Source organism: Kryptolebias marmoratus, linkage group LG8 (genome assembly GCF_001649575.2).
Source record: "Kryptolebias marmoratus isolate JLee-2015 linkage group LG8, ASM164957v2, whole genome shotgun sequence".
Classification (NCBI taxonomy): Eukaryota; Metazoa; Chordata; class Actinopteri; order Cyprinodontiformes; family Rivulidae; genus Kryptolebias; species Kryptolebias marmoratus.
In genome coordinates this window covers 19,727,010-19,746,797 of record NC_051437.1, presented here as the reverse complement: position 1 = coordinate 19,746,797, position 19,788 = coordinate 19,727,010, and the positions used below count along the sequence as shown (strand labels likewise).

Sequence of the window (19,788 nt, the reverse complement as noted above, 5' to 3'; positions counted from 1 at the left end):
ATGCAAACTGACCCAAGAACTTTATGGCAAGCATATTTATCATATAATATGTAGAGGGGAATCGATAAAAACAGAAATTCATAACGCAAAAGTTTCTTGTCAGAATACACATTTTAAATATAAAAATTTGAATTTATTCTATTGAGAATCAACATTTCAGATATTTCAAAGGTCATTAGTTTAAAGACAAATGTCTCATGAGGAATTATGCCACTTTCTCCATCCGTGTGTATTCAACTTTCAACTCTACATATGACAAAAAAAAATTCTTTTTAATAATGAACATTGTGGATATCTGAAATACTAAAACAGAACAACTACAAGCATATTAAATGGGCAATTATTCCAGATAAACTGACATTAAAATTATGGCTAGTAACATATCTATACTGTTTATTTCTTAAATGCAATGTTTATTCTGGATAGGAAGGATGAACTGTACCTGTGTTTTCATTTGTACCAGGAAGTATTGAGTCTAATGTAACTGAAATGATTCTTGCAGACATGACATTCTGGAGAACTGGGATGTCCTTTGGACTGAAAAAAAAAGACTTTCACATCTGCTGTGCAGTTATTAAATGATAAATCAGCTTAAGAGCAGATAAGATAAGATAAACTTTATTGATCCCACAATGGGGAAATTTGCTTCTATAATGCTGTCTGGGTTGTCGAGCTCTTGAGGTATTCTATTCTATTCTATTTTGACATGTAGGAATATTATTTTTAATTGTTATGAACTCTACGGCTGATTTTTTAAAGAGGTTTCTTAGAAAGGAGTGTGGTTTGGAATATATAGCACAACGGCCTGCCTTAACCACACCCACGCTGCTTGAGTTACGTTCACAATCACAAACCCTGCAGACACACGGCTCGAGTCAAATCGTAAACGCTTTTTTTATTATTTATGTTGGTTTAAGGGTCCTTGTTTAGTGGTTCTGATTGTTTTGTGGGTCACCTCCTTCAAGCTGACCCAGAAACCTCCACCGACCCGTTTTCAGCTGTTTACAGAGGGAGTGTCGGTGAGATGCTTTCTGTTAGCAATGCTAGCTTGCTATAAGCTTACTGTGCTACTTTTTTACTGTTTACTGAAAACATCGATATTTGAACTCGTCCAGCAAATCAGCAATGTTGGTGTCTTTTTATAAACTAATAACACTGTTGTTATTACAGTCATAATAACGCCAGGCTTTACTTCAGCTGTAGTCTGTTATTTCACTCAGCATATTCAGGTCTTGGTTGTTTTCCTCTCGTTTCCCGTACTGTAAGTTGGGAAGCCGAGCTGTGAATAGAGAATGGCTTCTCGTGGGAAATCAGAAACCAGCAAGCTGAAGCAGAACATGGAGGAGCAGCTGGACAGGCTGATGCAGCAGCTTCAGGACCTGGAGGACTGCAGGTGCAGGGGTCAGGCAAATCAATGGCTTCACTTTATCTGTCCTCCTTTCTTATCCTTAGTTGGCTTGTTTGTTTGTTTGTTTGTTTACCCCCCAGGGAGGAGCTGGACGAGGAGGAGTACGAGGAGACGAAAAGGGAGACCCTGGAGCAGCTGGGTGAATTCAACGACTCCCTGAAGAAGATAATGACCGGGGACATGACTCTGGTGGATGAACTCAGTGGCATGCAGCTGGTAGGGACATTTAAGGACACCAAGCTCGCTTTGACAGATGAATATGTTACCGAGTTATGGAGCGAGTGTAACCTGTCTTGTCTGTGAACGGTTCCGAATGCTATTTCTGTCTCCGCCAGGCAATCCAAGCTGCCATCAGCCAAGCATTCAAAACGCCCGAAGTGATCCGGCTTTTTGCAAAGAAGCAGCCGGGACAGCTGAGGAGCAGACTGGCCGAGGTTTGGACTGCAGAGTCAAAACGTGCAGCGATCAGCCGCAGCTCATTTCAACACTCTGCTCACTACGTTTCCCTCCAGCGCATCCCCTACATCAGAGGCGTCCAGCCCCGGTCCTGGAGGGCCACAGTCCTGCATGATGGAGACGTTTATCTGCTTTGGCGCGCCTGGTGTGAATGAATGGGTGATCAACAGCTGAGGAGCGGGGAAACAACTAAAACATGCAGGATAGTGGCCCTCCAGGACCAGGGTTGGACACCACTGCCCTACATGCTTGATAGGAATGGGCTTTTTGTCATGTGAGCCAGTTTAAAGAGTTTACTCTGCGTAGCATTACATTATAATAAGACAATAATGGTTAATAAATGTAATTATTGGTCAGAATGATTTTACAGTCCAACTAAAACTGGATTTAAAAACTGGATAGATTAAACGTCTAGCATTCCTTGAAGGAATGCATGTCGCCCGCTGCCTTTCACACCAAACTAAAGTCATGTTATGATGAGAAGGAACAGAGTTATAGTTGTTTTGGTCAAACCTTGTAAATGACATCATCTCCTGCAAGATCTGGATGATTCTCAGCTACTACCACACCAAGTGTCAGCTCCATATCTGTAAAATGGGCTAAGTCATAGCCCTTTTGTGTTTTTACTAGGTTGATTAGCTGTGGCAGCCATCTTGAATCATCTTGTCAGTTGTAGATGTACGAGCAGGATTACGTTCCGAAAGCGTCATAAAAATCCGTCCAGTAGTTCATGGGATATTTTGCTAACACGACAGACAAACAAACACACACATACTCACGTAAAGACTTTTAATCCGGCTGAAACTAAAATGAACGGCTCAAAGTGGGACCGAGACAGCCACATTTACACGTTCAGCTGGTCTTAAGTCATGCTACACGTTTCATCGATCCTGCTGGTTTTAAGCAGACAAAAAAATCCAAAATCTTACAACGTTTATGAGATGCAGAGAGCTGTAAACGTGTCAGATTCCCTGCTCAACGTGCAACCAGTTTTACCATTCAGTTTGTGAGGTATAACTGATAAACCTAAAGGGTCACGACTTGATAAACCTGTTCTCCTCCTGGGTCTTTTTACTGAACCGGAGTTTAGTTAAGTGACCCAATCAGGCTCAAACCGTAGCTCAACATGTTCGAATGCTGTGGCTGATCTGTGTTCCCCGCCCATCCGTAGCGTTCATCCACTCCGTCGTGTTTTTTTTGTGTGTGGGTTTCGGTGCAGATGGACCGAGAGGTGATGGTGGGGAAGCTGTCGCGGGACGTCCACACGCAGCAGAAGATGGAAATCCTCACAGCCCTGAGGAAGCTCGAGGAGAAGGTGAGACACAGAGCTGACAGACCGCCGGCTTCCAAAGCCACGAATGAGCTGTAAAACTGCGAACGTGCTTTCCAACAGCTCACTCCGGAGGAGGAGACGTTCCTCGTAGAAAACGCCACGGCTATTCTGAGCCAGTTTGAGAAAGTGACGGCGAACCCGGGTGAGCAAAAATATCTGAACGTTTTTTTTACAATCTAATTGTCTGCATTAAGGGTCACATTACTTTGTCTTTCTTTCTTTTTCAGGCTCTGAGGATAAAATTATGGCGTTAGCTAGCTCCGGAGTGAAAACCAAAGTGTAGCGAGTTTACAAACTGTTCATTTTAAAACACTGTGTTTTTATTAAGACAGAAATGTGCCAACTGATTACAGATTTTGTAAATGATCAGTGCATTTTAAAGTGTTCCCATAGAAGCTAACTCTTTTTCAGAGTGCTCTTTTATACCTGTCAGCTTTTATAAATGTCTTTTATTTGTTTAGAAATTGTATTAGTGTTGGTACGAGGATGTGATTTAATATATAAACTAAGTAGAAAACATAAGGAAATTTGAATTTAGTTGATTGTTTCTTTATTGTACAAATGCATCTTGGCAATAAATCTTCCTCTGTTGGAAAGCCTGGTTTTTCCCCCCTTGAATGGAGCAGCATTTGTTAATAAAAAACGTGTGTGGGTTGAGCAGCAGAGGTGAGTTTGTGGGTTGCGACCATGAAAAACTCGCCAAATCTTCAATCTATCAATCAGTCCGTTTTGCTTTTTGCCGCTTGTTTGGTGCTCACTGGATTGGATGATTAAAGTTGGGAGAAACAAGACATATTGTCACTTAAACAGTTTTTCCATTTAACAAACAGAGGCCTCAGTAGCATGTGGAAGAACCATACACAGCCTGGCAGCTCCTCCTCATGCTGCCCACCAGCTTGGTGACGCTCTGCTGTGGGACAGCGGCCCATTCCTCAACCAGCATTTATCGTAAGTCAGCCAAGATGGTTGTGTTGGTCACTTTGGAACGAACAGCACGCCCGGGCTGATCCCATAGGCGTCCAGCGGGGTTGACGTCAGAACTGCAGTCAGGCCCGTCCATCCTCTGCTCCCAAAATCTGAAGGTGGTCTCTGATAAACCCCCGCTCTGTGGGTTGTCGTCTTAGAGGCTGGAGTTCGGTCCCAGACTGTGGAGATGCAGGATTGGTTGCAGAATCTCACCTCGTGGGACGCCCACTTCGCCCATGGCTCGTCTCCGACGCCCCTCGTTAGAAGGAACCTGCAGAGGGTTTCAGGGCCCTGTCCAGATCAGTCAAACGGAGCTCGAAACAGGAGGCAGAATAAGCAGTTTGTCTTTGGGAATGAAGGTCTGACAAGTTTGTCATGGGCTAAACCCACAAATGTGGCACCATTTAAGGGGAAATATTCAGGCTTTTCAACAGTATATATTTTATTCCAAAGTAATATTGTTGCAACTAAAACAATAATCAAACAAACACAAGTTTCCTGACTTTTTGTGCTACGTTTATTTTTAAAAATGCAAATAACTCCAGTGTAAGACAGAATATTGTGTGCTTTGTGCTGCTGTTTTCAAACTTGAACATTTATCAGCGCTGTTTTTAAGATGTTAATAACCTGTATGAGAGATTAAATAAAAAAGGGTGCAAGGCTTTGGACAAAAGATGAACCAGAATTTTTACTAAGCTCAAGTAATCTTCAATAAACTGTCGAGTCACATTAAAACTTTTAGTATTTTCTGGCAGCATGAAGTTTGATTTAACACGATGCTGCAGTTCCATTTTACAGGAGTTCAAAAGAAATACAAAACATAAAAAACAGGCAAAAAGTCCAAAAATTAAAAGCTCAGTTGGGGGTCTTTTTATGTATAATTCTCTCATTATTCACATCTCAGTTTTGTGGAGGTTTGCAGTGTTTTCTGTTCATTGTTTATAATAAAGCTAAATTAACTAGTGTTTTTTTTAAAATTACACTTGCTGCTAATATTTAAATGTCAGTGCGTGAAGTCACTTATCTACACGGGGCTTTTAGTTCAGGTGAATGTCTGTCGTTCTGTTTTACTTCAAAAAATAATTTGCAAACTTCCTTTCACCTCTGATGCAAATGCAGAGTTAAGAGAAAACAAATGAAATGAAACTAGTTTCAGGAAGCCTGGATGTAATTTTAACCTAAGGAAGACTTGTTTTTAATTCTGACATACTTTGATGTGTTTTTTTGTGAAAGGTAGAAAAGAAAATACTGAGCCATTTAAATGTAAACTAAGGTACACATTTGTGTTAAACTAAACCAGCTTTCAAGCAGATGTTCAGCGTGACACAACAAGGAAGTTAATAAGAGGCTCTGCTCTGTGCCATTTACAAATTAGGCTTGTTTTAAATTAATTAGGATAGCTTTGGGAAAAGGACTTTGAGAACCAGTTTATTGTGAAACACCAGCTGCTCTGCTAAATAAGATTTTAATTGGAATGGTGACTGCAGTCGCATCTTTACGTTTTATTCAGAGAAATTAGTAAATGTGGTTTGAAATCTGAGCAGAATTGATTACAACATAGTGTTCTTTAAAAAAACAAGATAAACTACATTATTATGAGGATATTATCCAAAGGTTTCCCTCAGTCACCCATATGTAAATTTACCACAAAGATACACAAGTATATGTATATATATATATATATATATATATATATATTAAAATAAGAAAAAAACATGGATCATTGGGAATCTTGTCATATCAAGCTCTAGATATTTTAGTTTTTAAGTGTTATTTTATAAAGCTCTTAATTCTTTGATCATGAAGCTTTTCAAACTGCTTCAGTCAACAGACTTTCAATCAATAAATTAGACTGAAATTACTTTAAAAATAAAACCTTTAAATACTTTTATTTTCTTACGGTACCAATTTTGCTACTTGGCTTTAAAGCTAATTTGAATATGAGCCCAAAATATATTAAATTTTTGTCATTTTTTTCAGTTTTAGGCGTTAACCTCTAAAATAGTGATGAGAGTGATGCAGGATTTCTTTTACCACCAGGGGGAGCCATAGCTCCAGGTTTTCAGCGGCACCACCCAGGGCGTGTTCTTCTTCTGCTCCACCTTCTCCAGCGGTGCATTGGCGCTGCGAATACCGATTAATAAAAACAAGAGCAGGCCGGGTTTATATCCCATCTCTTCGTCCTTTATTTTGTTTAAGAGCAAGCATCAACTTCACTACAATTTAGATTTTAGTCGGTAGAAAAGTGAGAGCGGCTCCAACAAAGCACAAAGGAAGCATCCACCCTTTCTGGAAAACATCACCGTCATTCGTTTGAGCAAAAACTTAAAGGAGAACAAAACAAAAAGAGGTCACCGGTGTGTGAAACAGACTGAGAGTCAGTGGTGCATCACAGCTCCTCTCTGATCCCCGATTAAAGCCGACATGGATCCAACGCAAAACTTGTGGCTCATGCTGAGCTGATTTCCTATAGTGGTTTTCAAAGTGACGATTCGACCGTTCGGGATCTGATCAGAGAGCAGGAAACTCACTGAACTGCAGGTGGTTTGAAACTGAACTTATCAAACTGTAGCTTACACAGAACGAGATGAAGGTGTGAGAAATTCTGAACTGACAGGATTTATTTATTTATTTATTTTGTTGTTGTAATCGTGTGAACTTCATGCTTCCCTCAAAATCGTTCCTCAACATTTCAGGCGATGGGACACGGATCGAAACCTTCCACCACACACCGACGGCTCAAGTCAGAAGTACGCCCATGTACGCTGCCAAAGCAATTTCATAATGTACTGTACATCTTTTAAAGGTGGATTCAGTCAATATGATTCAGTACAATATCTAGAGAAGATACAATATGGATCTATTTTCTCTACACATCAACAAGGACACGTGACATCTATGCAGAATGGCTGCACTTTCAAGAAAACTAGTGGTGGACTACCAAGACTACGAACCAAAATCTAGCGTTAAACAAATGTTAAAATGCCAGAAAAGAAAAAAAAAAGGAGCATGAATAAGTGTTTTTGTTAGACCTGCTAATTACACTATGATCGGCAAAAGGCACTCCCCATGTCAGCCGGCTCAGACCTGGCCCCATGTTTTTACGAGTCAAAGTCATCATGGAAGGGAGACTGGTCATTACTTTTCTACCATAGACGTAAGAAAAAGAAAATTAAAAAATAAATCAACGCCAGCTCTGTTATTTAAACCCTTAAAAGAAGCTGTGTACATAAAAAAATATCAACCGTGTTGCGTGGAATATTAAAATCGCAAATCCAGCTTTTCGAATTGCGGCGACGCCACTTCCCCGCACACCGCGGTGCCCCAAATCTGGTCCTAGTCGATGCAGCTCCGAGCACCTAAACACCGAAGTCGAACACTAAAACAGTAAAGCGCTAAAGTCGTCGTTATCTGGTTCGTTAAAGCGTATATACAACAGTTAGGGACAACAGCGTCTGAGACGAGATATCAGCTGGAAAAGCTTTAAACTAATTATACCGACAGGAAAATAAGTTTACCAAATGTAAACAAATATTCTGGAACATCTCTACAGTGCAGCTCCTTGTACATGTCGAACCAAGTGATCTACTGTGAAAGAATATATCAGATTTAAATAAGACGCTTTTTTTTAAAGTGTTTTCCTGCAGTTATATACCCGGTTGTAAATCACTGAATAATAATAATAGTAAAGTCTGTGATGGTTTCTGCAGAAGGAAAACAGGTTAAAAATGCACCTGGATTGTGTTTTATTCTAATAACCAGCTGTGCCGTGGAAAATAAATCTGTTTATTTCGCTTCTCTCTCAGAAAACAACTCACAATCCAAACCAGTCTCCACTGAACCTCAATGCGTCAATAATTGATTTAATTTCACTTGTTTTGTGTTGTTTTCCCACTCCTACAACAGGAGAGAGAGAGAGAAGCTAAACAAACCTCTGCTTTAGTCTTTATTCAGATCAGATTCACCAAATCTTGATTTGTATATTAGTGTTTTTCCAAACGTGATTACTCTTGACAAAAAAGAAAAAAAAAGTCCTAACTGTACAACAGTGAGCTCTACTGAAATAAACATGAACACCAGGAGTATAGCGCCGCCACCTGTCCAAGCAAAGCGAAGCGTGTATGAAGCTGAAAACCATCAAGCGGTCCGGCCTACGAGACAGCAAAACAATCAATTTCACTCCTTGCAGAAAAAAAAAAAAAAAGAGGACAAAATGGACACCAATTTGTCATGGAAACCTCCACATAACAGTCCTGGGTTTCTCCTCACGAGGCAGACTTTTGTAGAAGCATGATGGAGCAGCTTCTGCAGGAATTTAGCGACATGCTAACGGCCTGTGTGACACAAATATTCTACACGACGTCTCTTTAGATATCGGACCCCATTCAGCGGGCCTTGACTAACACATCGACTAATTACATATTTCTTTCATATTTACAAGATTTTTAAAAAGCAATTTGTTTTTTTCTACACATAAGACTCCCCAAATTTCCACATGCACTAAAAAAAGAAAAATAAAATAAAAAAAAGAGGAGAGAGAGAGAGAAAATGCAGGCTACTTGTTCAAATTGATCCACCGTGGACTACAATTCAAGAAAACTGAAAGTCGAAAGCTTTAAAAAGAATTTAGCGGCGAAGGAACCTAAGAAGCGTTAGCAGAGGATATACATCAGGAAATCCAAACGATTCTCTTTCTGAAAGCCTGGAGACGTCTGAGAGAGAACAAAAAGTGCAGGGTTGGCTTCCTCACACAGTTCAAAACAAATGTAGGCCAAGTTTTTCCAGGGAATTAAAGTATAATAAATATAAAAAATAAAATGAAACGTAAACATCAGCAGTCTGGTGATGAATACACTACACTGAGTACCACCACTAAGATAACAACAGGAAAGCCTCGACCATATATGCTGAAGGAATTTATCTTTTTTTTGTTGTTTTTTTTCTGTATTTTACATCATGAAACTGCATGGAGGAGTGCGTAAAGCGGTGAGTGTGACTCGGTTTTATATGTGTGTGTGTGTGTCAGAGCTTATGTTGGGTTTCATTCTAATAGGTGAGGGTGGAGTCGTCCCACTCCAGCTGCTGCTGTCTGCTGGTCCCCTGCTGGTCCTCCGGCTCCCCGCCCTCCTCGTCCTCGCTGCTCTCTGACTCAGCGCTCGTGATGTCATCTTCCTCCTCTCCATCCTCGCTCTCCTCCTCCTCTTCCTCCTCCTCGCTGCTGTGCTGGTCCTCGTACGTCTGTGTCACAAAAACAATAAAAAAAACAAATAAACAAAAAAGAGAAGTGATGTTTTTTTTGTTTTTAGAAAAAAATACTTTCCTGAGACTGAAACAGACCTCTGAGCCGTCTGTGAGACAGATTTGTTAAACGGAAACAAACAAACCAAATAAGCTACTGTTTTTTTCCCGTTTTCATACAATATGTGCCCCAAACACCTCACTGATGGTTATTCTCCTTCTCCAAGGTGTCTTATTTTCTCTTATCTCACCACTAACGCGCATCTGACGAAAGCATAAAGTGCAGATCTAATTGAAACAACATTTTAAAGGTCTGTGATATTTCCCTGTGAATATTTAAAGCTTCGAGCAGCTTTGCAAACACATCGCAAACAGTTGGAGGACAGCAGAGGTCAGTTGTCACATTACTACTCTCGTTAGCGCTGCTGCCATTATCCTGGAGTCCCACCGACCCAGGATTAGAGGCACTAACACTGGACAAGAGTTGTACTTTAAAATCATTAAACTTCCCTGTCTCAGAATCAGTAAATATTGTTTTATAATTAATAATGGATAACACTGATTTTAATTTCCCATATTATAGATATTTAGGATTTTTGTGTTTTCCAAAAAATAGACATAAAGCTCAAAGATCAGGCTGCTGATTTGGACCTTTGATACCATTGAAGGCGTCAAAACTTTAAAGCTTTTCTATCAAATCCAATGAGTTTAATATTAGGTAACAGAATTAGGTGAAATGTGGTTAATGTCTGTGAAATGCTGTGTTTAAATCTGTCAATAAATCAGTGTTTGGGGACAAACGGTATCACTTTGACATCTTATTGATCGTTGAGTTCAACAGTAGAAACACTTTATCAGATCTAAATGTTTCCAGTATTTACTTTACTTTCAGCATCTTTAAACGGTTAATAAACCCCGGGTCTTTTCTGTCTTAAAATCGATGCTGAAAGCATCATTGCCTTGATGCATTCTCCTTGTTTCAGTTTTATTTATTTATTTTTGATGCTTCATCATTAACCTGTTTTATCTCTCTACTCATTTTTTATCACCGATTAGTTGAGGAGCTGCAGCGACAGTAATCTGAAATCTGATCTTATCTCCACCATCAACCTCAGGCTTCAGTGAGATTTAACAGGTGTGTGTTAAACATGACCTGTTAATGTAGAAGTTAATGGCAGTCCTGTCAGTAGTTTATGATAATTAGTTTTTGGTTTGTTCTGTTTTCGGCCTTGTTTTTGTTCAGTTCTCAGGACTCTGTATCCATAAAATGGCTTTGAGCTGCAGTAGTTTTGAAGCATCTCATGTATTCCTGTAAGCTGTGGCTATATTTAGAGCCCTAACAACAACGGCCTCATGAGACTTAATCTCACAGCATTTTCATATCTCTTTCAACAGTCTTGATTGCACTCGGATAAACAAATTTCACAGCCACTCAAAATTAAACACGTAGAGAAAAACATTAAATTAGTGTTGTTCGCTGCGTTTGACAAACTGCTGTAGTAAATTCAACATTTAAATTGTTTTCCTATGTTTCATAAACAAAGAAACGTTTATGGAATAAACACTTTTAAGATGTTGGATCTATAGATGTGCGTTATTCTAATTAATTTATTACGCTTGTCTAAAAAGAGATAGAAAATGAAACAATATGTTCAGGATCTTTGAGCGTTTGTATTTTATAACTAAGGTTTAAATTTTTATTCCAAATAAGATCTTGTTTAGCAAATGTACCCTTTATAGCAACACAGCAATAACATTTCAGCAGTGATATTACAGATGAGGAAGAAAATGCACCACCAGCTTGTCTTTTAGACAGAAAAAGGTTCAGATTATCACTGAAAAAACACACACTACTCAAACAGGGCCATTTATGATGTTGTTGTTGTTAAAAGGTATTTTGCTGCAAACGTGTCACTTATTTTTGAGTCGTTACCTCCATGGGGTTAACTGTGATGGTGAGCGCCGAGTCGTCCCAGTCCATCTCATTCTCCTTGCCGCTCTCCTGGTCTCTCATGGTGCGTTGGTGTGCAGCTCGGATGCGGAACACGCCCAGGATGATCATGAACACCAGGAAGCTCACGCACACCACGATGACAATGGTGGCAGCACTGGGAACCACTGCGAAGGAGCAAAAACGAAATACGTTTCGATCAGAGCTCTGTTTTGAGGGTCACGTGGGAATACCTGCGAATAAAAACCTTGTTTCTGTTTTTTAATGTGGCTCGACACAAGGACATTTCAGGAGCAGCAGTCTCACGGTGCGTCAGAGCCTCTGGAACTGCACATGAATGCATTTAGCAGCTTACGGTGTGAGTCTTTCTTTAAATAGCGTCGCCTGTCTCATGCCTAACTGCTCCACTTTATCGCATGTTATCGGGAATGGGCCTCTTTAGTGCCGTGCCAGTCCTGGTGAGCCTGGAAGATTACCGAGGCTAGAATAAAAGGTTGGGCTCGGATCACAGCCCGTGCAAATGTCACGGACTGTACACAAATGTAATCCCGAAACTTTTGCCATAAAATGAACATTAAAAGGGAAAACAACTCATGTTGCTATTGCCCTACTTCTGCTTAATATACTGTAATCCGTCTGCAGCAACGCTTGATTTGAAACAGACCACTTCTTTTTCTACAGCTACAAATAAGAAGATTACTGCTTTGAGTTTGACATTTACTGTTAATACCGGCACATGACGAAACAGACAACAAGTTGGCAGTTTTAAAAGCTGAATCATGCTTTTAGAAAATGTTGTAAAATGTCTGGCATGATGCTTTTAATTCCTCCTATCATGCTCTTCTTTTGCTCTCGTATCATTAATACACTTACCAGTTCATAGCAAAATATTAAATACCAGCTTTTATCATTTAAAGCTCTACTTGCAAAAAACTGGGAGATCTGTAGTAGTTTACAATAAATGAGGAAGTCGTCTGACATCATCCTCTGACGTTTATCACGTCCTTATTTATAAAGTAACATTATAAAAAGGTTCCCCTTACAAACAGTTTACCTTTTCTCTCTACACAGTTGTCACATATGAGTCAGGATCTTTGTGGTTTTTAAGCTTTTTGTTGTATTTTAATTATTTTTAGTTTAGTTGTTTGTTTGAGCTTGGACGTAATTGTGTAGGTTTGTGCTGCTTCTAACTGCAGATTCAAAACACATCAGCATGCAGTGAGGTGCCTTTTTTTTGCCGTTCAGCAAGTTCAATTTAACTCTGTTTATAAGACCTTCAGTCTTAACTCTGTTTATAAGACCTTCAGTCAATGTCTTTGTTAGGGAGAACCTTGTTATTACATTAGGGGATGATACTAGTAAATTAGGGTAAAATACAAAACTATGTATCCCACACAAAACACAGATGTGCAACTGGGGACTGGGGGAAGGAGTCATTTCTATCCCAAATGAAGCCTCCTGTTAATACTAATCCCCTGCAAATAAGGCTTAAGACTGCAGACATCTTTAATTAAAGAGGTTTTACACTCAAACCATGAAAAAACATGAAACCGTCTTGTTTTGTTCTGAAGCAAAGAACACAACCAAAGAGAACTTTGTTTTGTATGTCAGCCTCTTTGTACCTGAGGCCTGGTGAGCGTTGACCAAGTTGTGACCGGACAGTTCCACAGAGGAGTGATGAACGTGGTTGATGAAGCTGGACGGCACCATGGCGTTGTTGGCGTGCTCCACGGGGTTAGCGGTGTGGATCACATTTACCTGGAAGAAACAAAAAACAGAACAAGTTTACATTTTGAAGACGGACACAATAAAGCTGAAGTAACATAAGTCAACTCGAAGTCCCGGGTTGTTGAAGAACCGCTCAGTCGTACCTCCACCTTGAAGTCGTTGCTGATGTAGCGGCCGTTGAGCTCGGAGCAGACCAGTTTGAACTTCCTGTCAAAGAGAGCCTCCGTGTGCCAGTTCTTGTAGCGGATAAGGTGCAGGACATGCTCGTAGTTGGCCATGGTGTTCACACCTGGAAGATATAAAACCTCAGCTGTTTGCAAAAAACTGCTGCAGATTTAATTTAAACAAATTTCTAAATTTCTAGATCTTAAAAGCAAATGATTACAATTTTAATTTATTTCCGTTTTATGTGAATCTCCTCTTTTCTGTAGATTTTATTCCATTGACTTTTCGAGATAATACATGTGGACAAGTGCTGTGGTGTGTACCGATGATGACAAGGCCCAGGTTCGATGAGCTCATCTCCAGGGCGCGCTGCTGCAGCTGGGACTGGTCCACCTCCAGGCTCTCGTGCTCTCCGTCCAGCTCGTCTCCCACCACAGTCACCTCACACGTGTCCAGGTTGTGCATGATCTCCTCCGACACAACTGTCTCTTGGACTGGAAGGACAGGAAACCAAAATGGCTTCGATTAAGGAGCAGTCAGACTTTTCCAAACATGAACTGCTTTACAAAATTCTATCATAAAATAGTTTGTTTTTTAATGGACAAAATACACTGTTTACAATTACCATCTGACTGCACCCTCCGAATACAAAGATCATTTAAACAATGACTTAATTACAAGTCAATGTCACAGACTTCTAATTAATTAAAGAGGAATGTCCAAGAAATCAAATAAGAGCTTAAAAGAAGCAGAAAGATAAGTCATTGTCCTACATTTTCTTCAATGAGTTAAACAGAAATTCACATACAATATAGCTGTAAATTAATATTTCAGGTATTCACTTTCCTAACTGAATAGAATTACTGCTGAACATTTCTTAACCATCTTCTGTGACATCTAATGTTTTCTGGTCATGAGAGTTGGGGCAGGCTAAAGCAGGTAATAGCATCTGATCTCCCTAAACCCTTTTGTCCCATATGGTCTGCTGCTCACGACACGACACTGTATCTCGCTGTATCTGTGTCGGCCTCAGAGCGTGTCTATTGTCCGTCCTCTGCTTAAATCATGCGGAAGCCGAACAGATGGCCCGGCTGGTCGCTTACCACTCCCAGAAATAAACAACTTATCTCGTCTGTGTCTCCCTCCCTCTCACTGCGTCTGTCCAATTCCCCCATTCCCCCCAGGCATAATCCTCAGCATAACTGGTTACTGTATATCTGCGCTGCTATCAACCCTTCCTGCAGGCTCACACAGCGTCTGAGGTGATTTTACCAAAGCGACAAATAAAATATTATGTTCAAGCTGAGTTCAAACCATTTGCTCTGGATAATTTCATTTTTATGGCGACATTGAAGAGACTATGACATGAATCAAACTAACAATCCAGTGAAAAATCCATGGCTATATAAGTTCATTAAAGGTTTGATGTGCACGTCTCTTACCGGTGGGATCATCGTCAGCTCCCTCTGCAGCTTCAGACTCCGTGTCGGCTTCCACTTCCCGAGTGATGGTGCTTACAATCCGAAGCTCCGGGAACAGGGTCACCCCCTCTGGGCTCTCGAACTCAGCAGCGCTGCGAGCGAAGTGGTCAATGCCGCTCAGGCTGATTTTCGGTTCCTCTGGCTGCAGCACCATCACATAACCTTCAGCGTCTGGGACTGTTACGCAGCTGTCCTCGTTGAAACATCTGGGGAAGAGTTCAAAATTATTAGCAAAAAAAATACCTTCTGGATATGTTGTTTTATATGAAGCTGATATTTCCCTTTTGTAAATATTAAAGTGGCCTTTTGAATATGTTCAACACACTGCTTCAGGTGTTGTTAAATACATAATGACACTGTAATATGTGCTGCTGTTCGTTTCAGGATGTATTTACAAGCATTTAGCAGGTTGATGTGGTTTGTTTGTCCTGATACGTACTTGACGGTGGTGGAGATGCGAAGGTGCCTGATGCCCGGCGTCGGGAACTGACGGGAGTTTAAGTAGGAGATGTGCTGCATGACTTTCTCGAAGGCACCGATGTCGTCCCCTTCCACAGTCAGAGAGGACTGGTTGGGGTTAAACTCAACCTGGGAGAACAAAGTGATGCGATGATTTGTGAGCAAGACTGCGACAAGCTGGTTAACACGTGTCATTAGGGAAGAAACTATCTTTTCTTTGCATTACACAGCACAACCCGACAGCCCAGAAGCTGCGAGATATCTTAGTTTAAGAAGTGATAAAGAGAGATAAATTATTTCTTTTTTTTCCCCTTATAGTTCACAAGTAAATGCAGCCTGTGACAGAAACTAAACAGTCTTGTGTTTGATTGCCTTCTTGAAACATAAATATTCTCAAACTGCTGGCTGCTGCCCTCACCTTGACAGCTGAAGCTACCTCCTCAGGCAGCTGCACGTCCAGTCCTTCTTTGCAGGTGTACAAACAGTCAATCACTTTTTTGTTCTCCAGCTTGCCGGAGCGGATGATCAGGCCGGCGAGATTCCCTCGGAAAAACTGAGCCATTCGGGCATTTCCGCCTGGTTCCATCAGGACAGGGGTGAGGAGAAGAAGAAAGCACCACACACACACACAAGTTATTTCAGAGCACATTCAACCGACTTCACCTTTTTAAGGCTGACAATTTAGGCATGCTGTTTAAATGAGCAAAGCTGGCATGAATGAAGTTCATGCAAGTTAGTATGTGTTTCCTTAAAAGGCCCGAGGCCCAGAGAACAAGACAGGCAGATGATGGATGAGCTTATGTACGCCATCAGCACATGCAAAATTTGAATTAATGGGGTGAAATGCTCCCTCACTGTGTAAAAGAAAGGGCATCAACAGAAAAGAGAAACTCAAAAAGGTGCATAATGCAGGACAGTAGAATAATTTGTTCTTGTCAACCTAATTTTACCAAACAGCAGAGTCATGTTCGGGACTGCAAAACGTTTAAAAGACACAAGTATTTTCATGTTTTCCTGCTGAATAAAATGAGCTCAAGTCTGAACATTGACTGCAGAATTAGTGTCAAACTCCACACTTCAAGGTCGCACGTTTATTCTGATGGTTGTATTTGTGCACAGCTGCAGGTTTGTTATCTGATATGTAGGAGTCTCTGTTTCTGACTACAAGGTCACATTTGGAAATAAAAGCCAGGGTAGACAAAAAGCTGCAGCCAAGTCAAAAGTTATTGTTTTTCTTTTTTGTATCATTATGCATCTGTTTCTGGTCTGCTGGTTGTGACATAGAAGGATAAATAAAGACCAAACTTCCTGGCTGCTGGAGTGTGGCGAGCAAATAAACGGAGGGCGAAACAACACAAAAAAAATAACCAGGTAGTATCACACCACTTATAAAAACCTCATGCCACAGAGAGTATCAAAACAAAAAAATATTTGGCATCTAGAATGTTTAGGAGTGACTCATTCTAGTCAAAATGGTATGAGGATGCAGTTGAGCAGTTAGCATGGTGGGACACTGTGGACACATGGACATTTTAGAGGAGTAAGGGAAAGACTTGAGCAACCTGAGGTGGTCTCAGGGACTGTTTCAGTTTCATTGTCATGTCCTGAGTTTTCTGTAAAGGACGGAAACGAGAGAGCAGGGAGAAACAGGAAGGAGGTTTGAGGATCTGCAGGAGAGATTCCGATGCTACACAAAAGGTCATGCTGTATCACTTTGAGTATCCAAGGACGAGTTAATACAGTTCTGACTAACTGTAAAACATTACACAGGTTGTTTTATATGAATCTCTAACAAAGAGGATATAAAGTATCCTGCAAATACTTTGTAAGTACTCATTAGAAACATAAAAGAGTGACAGAGAATCAGCCACACAAAAACAAAATGTTCATATTTCTATGATGATTATCTCCTTCAGACTTTATAAGTAACTCCATGTTGTCATAAAAGAGCTACAAATTTAAGCTAAAAGGCCTACCTTGCCAGCAGGCACCAACTGTGAGCTGAGTTTCGATCTTTGAGGCGTGCAGTGGGTAGTCCTCTGTGACCATGAAAGGCTCAAAGGTGGCTCCATCCACAAACAGAGAAACAGTGGGGAACTCCACATTGAGCACATAGTGATGCCACTCTTTGTCACACACCTGTAAGGAGCGGAGCAAACAGAATGACCGCCTGTAACCGCACGCGTGTGCTTTGCCGAGCGTCTCAAATCAAAGGCTATCGTCTGAACTCGGTTTGAGAGGCGGCTGACCTGGTCGAGCTTCCAGTGAAACTCTGCCGGTTTGTAGTTCTCAGCCTCCGACGGGTCCTGGCGCAGCAGGAAGATCAGCCTGCAGTTGTGGACGTACAGAGAGTAGTGGTGCCTGTTCATATCTGCGGAGAAAAATGTGATTGAGAAGAGAGCAGGCGATCATTTCTTAACTGTCCTCACTGGAAACAAAGAGTTCAATAGATTTCAAAACATGATACTGCAATCTTTCAGTTCAAGGCAGCAACTTTATCTTTTGTAAAGATTATTAAGGCCAAAAAAAGCAGTAGAAAAATAATTTGTGAGAACTTTGATATTATGAGAGTATAAGGAATACAACAAACTCAAAATATATCCTTGATACTTAAATTAACTTCATTTCTATATTTATTTCTATGCTGATTTTGCACCAATATTCTTTCACAGAGTGAGAGAACCATGTTTCTGGGATGCAGACTTGGTGCTAAATGGAGGTCATGGATGGTGTGTGGAGATCCCGAGTTTTGGAGCATCTTGTCCAGGGCACAGCCGCTCTGACGTAATCCTCCTTATATAAGCGGCCACGCAGAAGCCGACGAACAGCCGCTCACTCTCTGGGTACGCCAAGATCAAGGAGTCTGTGACTGAATTTAAAGCCACCGAACAAAGCTGGAGCGGTCCGCGAGTGATCAGCGGAGGTGAGGAAGAAAATACAGGAGGAACTGTGTTTCTACGTGTTAGGCTGTCAGCTGAGCACAAACGCCGATTATAGCCTGGGTCTGAGTCTGAGCCAGAGCTGCAATAGCTATTTTAATCAGGAGAATTTATAGAAGCCATATGTACAGCAGCACAGAGACACTGAAAAAGCTGATCACAGGTTTAGTGGACACAAGATATTTTAATATCTCAGTTTTTTGTCTCAAAATAAGTTATTCTGGACTGCACAGAGCAGTTTATTCAGTTGTTCTTGTTCTTGATTAGTATTTATTGTGACTAAAGTATATAACTCTTTGAAAAAGTCTGAGCTGATTCAAATAATATTGTAGCCGACATGTCTGAATATTTACTACAGTAAACTCTAGAAACTTGTTGACAGTTAAACGCATGTTTATGACGGCCAGAATAGCGTGGAGATAATTTAACCCTTCTCGAGAATTAATACCTGTTTTGTCCGAGTTACAGAGGATGGTCTCCTTCTCGTGGGCCCCGGGGCCGTGTCTCATCCACACAGAGATGGTGAAGGGCTCCTTCATGTTGGTGCTCACCAGACCATCAGGAACCTTGATGGCCTGGGTGCCATTGAACTCAAACACCTGGTCGCTGTCGTGCCCGTTATCCGTGGGCAGGCCGACCGTCCAGTTGGCGGAGCTGCTTGGTGCAGGAAGGAGCTCCACGGTGCCAGAGCTGGCCCCTGAAAAACAAAATGCAACTAGGTTAAATACAGTAAACAGGTTTTATTTTGTGTATAAATTCTTCTGTTTTTGTTTGATTATGTGCAGTTACATGCTTTCTATTGGGAGGTGTGTGTAACATAAGTAATTTTGTTGGGTACTTTGATTTATGGAGAAGATTTTTGCTTTCAAATATTAGTCATAAATATTTATATAAATGTAAATATTCGTTATTTTTGGTGTTATTTACCACACAATTTGTGCAGCGACTTCTCAGAGTAGGTATCGCGGTCACAGCCCTTCCCGATGTGGTTGGTCTCCAGCTCAATATTGGCCCGGATGGAGGTGATCGGAACATCGCAGGTCTCCAAGTGCATGCTGGGAAATAGGGCCAGGCTGCCTGTGCCGGGCTCGTACTCAATTCTTTTGTTGAAGTCTGAGAGAATAAAAACATGAGAAAGAAAAGATTTTTGTCAAAAACAGTGATTGCAGGGTTCAGTAATCATAATGACTTATTAGGAAGGATTTCAGTTCTTTGAATTTGATAAAGGACTTAAGGCTTAAACCAGTTTTATAATCCTGTCATAACTCGTACAGTCGGCATCAACCGGTCACCTTTTTTCAAACACAAACCCATCTAAAGAGTTTGGTCTGCTCTGATACCTTGCCAGCTGGGTTTGCAGGAGGGCTTGACGCTGATCTTGACCAGCACGTCTTCAGAAGCTCGGTTCTTCCCACAGTCGTACGCGGTCACAGTCAACTTGTACATGTGCTCTTTGCCGTAGCTCAGTTTCTCTGTGTTCTTGATAAACCCTGATGAAGCAAAAAAACATCTTCATTATTAGGCTGAAATTTGAAAACACGTTAAATAAAATAAATGTTTTGCCTCGAGACTAAAAGCCAAAGGGCCAGAGTTAATTATAATTGGGATGTTTTGAGATCACAGTAAATAAAGTAGGTTTATCATCAAGGTGCTTCTTAGTCCCA

At 40.9% G+C, this 19,788-nt stretch overlaps 2 protein-coding genes across 7 annotated transcripts in view; one reads left to right on the top strand and one right to left on the bottom strand.

Annotated features, from left to right (window-relative positions):
• Window positions 1-816: 816 nt before the first annotated feature.
• On the top strand, window positions 817-3,854 carry lzic (leucine zipper and CTNNBIP1 domain containing). 3 transcript variants are annotated; one of them, XM_037977204.1, is made up of 7 exons: window positions 817-1,019; window positions 1,221-1,393; window positions 1,489-1,624; window positions 1,744-1,842; window positions 3,084-3,179; window positions 3,258-3,339; window positions 3,425-3,854. In XM_037977204.1, the coding sequence occupies exons 2-7, from the start codon at window positions 1,293-1,295 to the stop codon at window positions 3,478-3,480; spliced, it is 570 nt and encodes a 189-aa protein (XP_037833132.1). In that variant the 5' UTR covers window positions 817-1,019; window positions 1,221-1,292; the 3' UTR covers window positions 3,481-3,854. The 3 variants fall into 3 exon arrangements, with proteins under 3 accessions (XP_037833132.1, XP_017273086.1, XP_017273087.1); XM_017417597.3 differs by having other exon boundaries at window positions 818-1,019; window positions 1,267-1,393; XM_017417598.3 differs by having other exon boundaries at window positions 828-882; window positions 1,267-1,393.
• A 2,471-nt stretch (window positions 3,855-6,325) lies between these two features.
• Window positions 6,326-19,788, bottom strand: part of clstn1 (calsyntenin 1) — a 32,139-nt gene continuing 18,676 nt past the window's right edge. For 2 of the 4 annotated variants that reach the window (XM_017417752.3, XM_017417753.2), the window contains 14 exons: window positions 19,465-19,614; window positions 19,052-19,237; window positions 18,573-18,821; window positions 17,435-17,556; window positions 17,162-17,324; window positions 16,748-16,798; window positions 15,604-15,761; window positions 15,166-15,314; window positions 14,688-14,932; window positions 13,569-13,739; window positions 13,224-13,369; window positions 12,975-13,110; window positions 11,335-11,519; window positions 6,326-9,401 (listed from right to left, as the gene is read on the bottom strand). In XM_017417752.3, coding sequence (XP_017273241.1) covers window positions 9,210-9,401; window positions 11,335-11,519; window positions 12,975-13,110; window positions 13,224-13,369; window positions 13,569-13,739; window positions 14,688-14,932; window positions 15,166-15,314; window positions 15,604-15,761; window positions 16,748-16,798; window positions 17,162-17,324; window positions 17,435-17,556; window positions 18,573-18,821; window positions 19,052-19,237; window positions 19,465-19,614 — 2,303 coding nt within the window. In that variant the 3' untranslated portion in view covers window positions 6,326-9,209. The remainder of the gene's footprint in view (window positions 9,402-11,334; window positions 11,520-12,974; window positions 13,111-13,223; window positions 13,370-13,568; window positions 13,740-14,687; window positions 14,933-15,165; window positions 15,315-15,603; window positions 15,762-16,747; window positions 16,799-17,161; window positions 17,325-17,434; window positions 17,557-18,572; window positions 18,822-19,051; window positions 19,238-19,464; window positions 19,615-19,788) is intronic. The other 2 variants (XM_017417754.3, XM_017417755.1) reach the window with 1 other exon arrangement.

Coding starts and splice junctions, on each gene's coding strand:
- lzic (XM_037977204.1), top strand. CDS start 1,293: ATGGCTTCTCGTGGGAAATCAGAAACCAGCAAGCTGAAGCAGAACATG. Junction 1,625..1,743: donor AACTCAGTGGCATGCAGCTG/GTAGGGACATTT, acceptor TGTCTCCGCCAG/GCAATCCAAGCTGCCATCAG. Junction 1,843..3,083: donor TGAGGAGCAGACTGGCCGAG/GTTTGGACTGCA, acceptor GTTTCGGTGCAG/ATGGACCGAGAGGTGATGGT.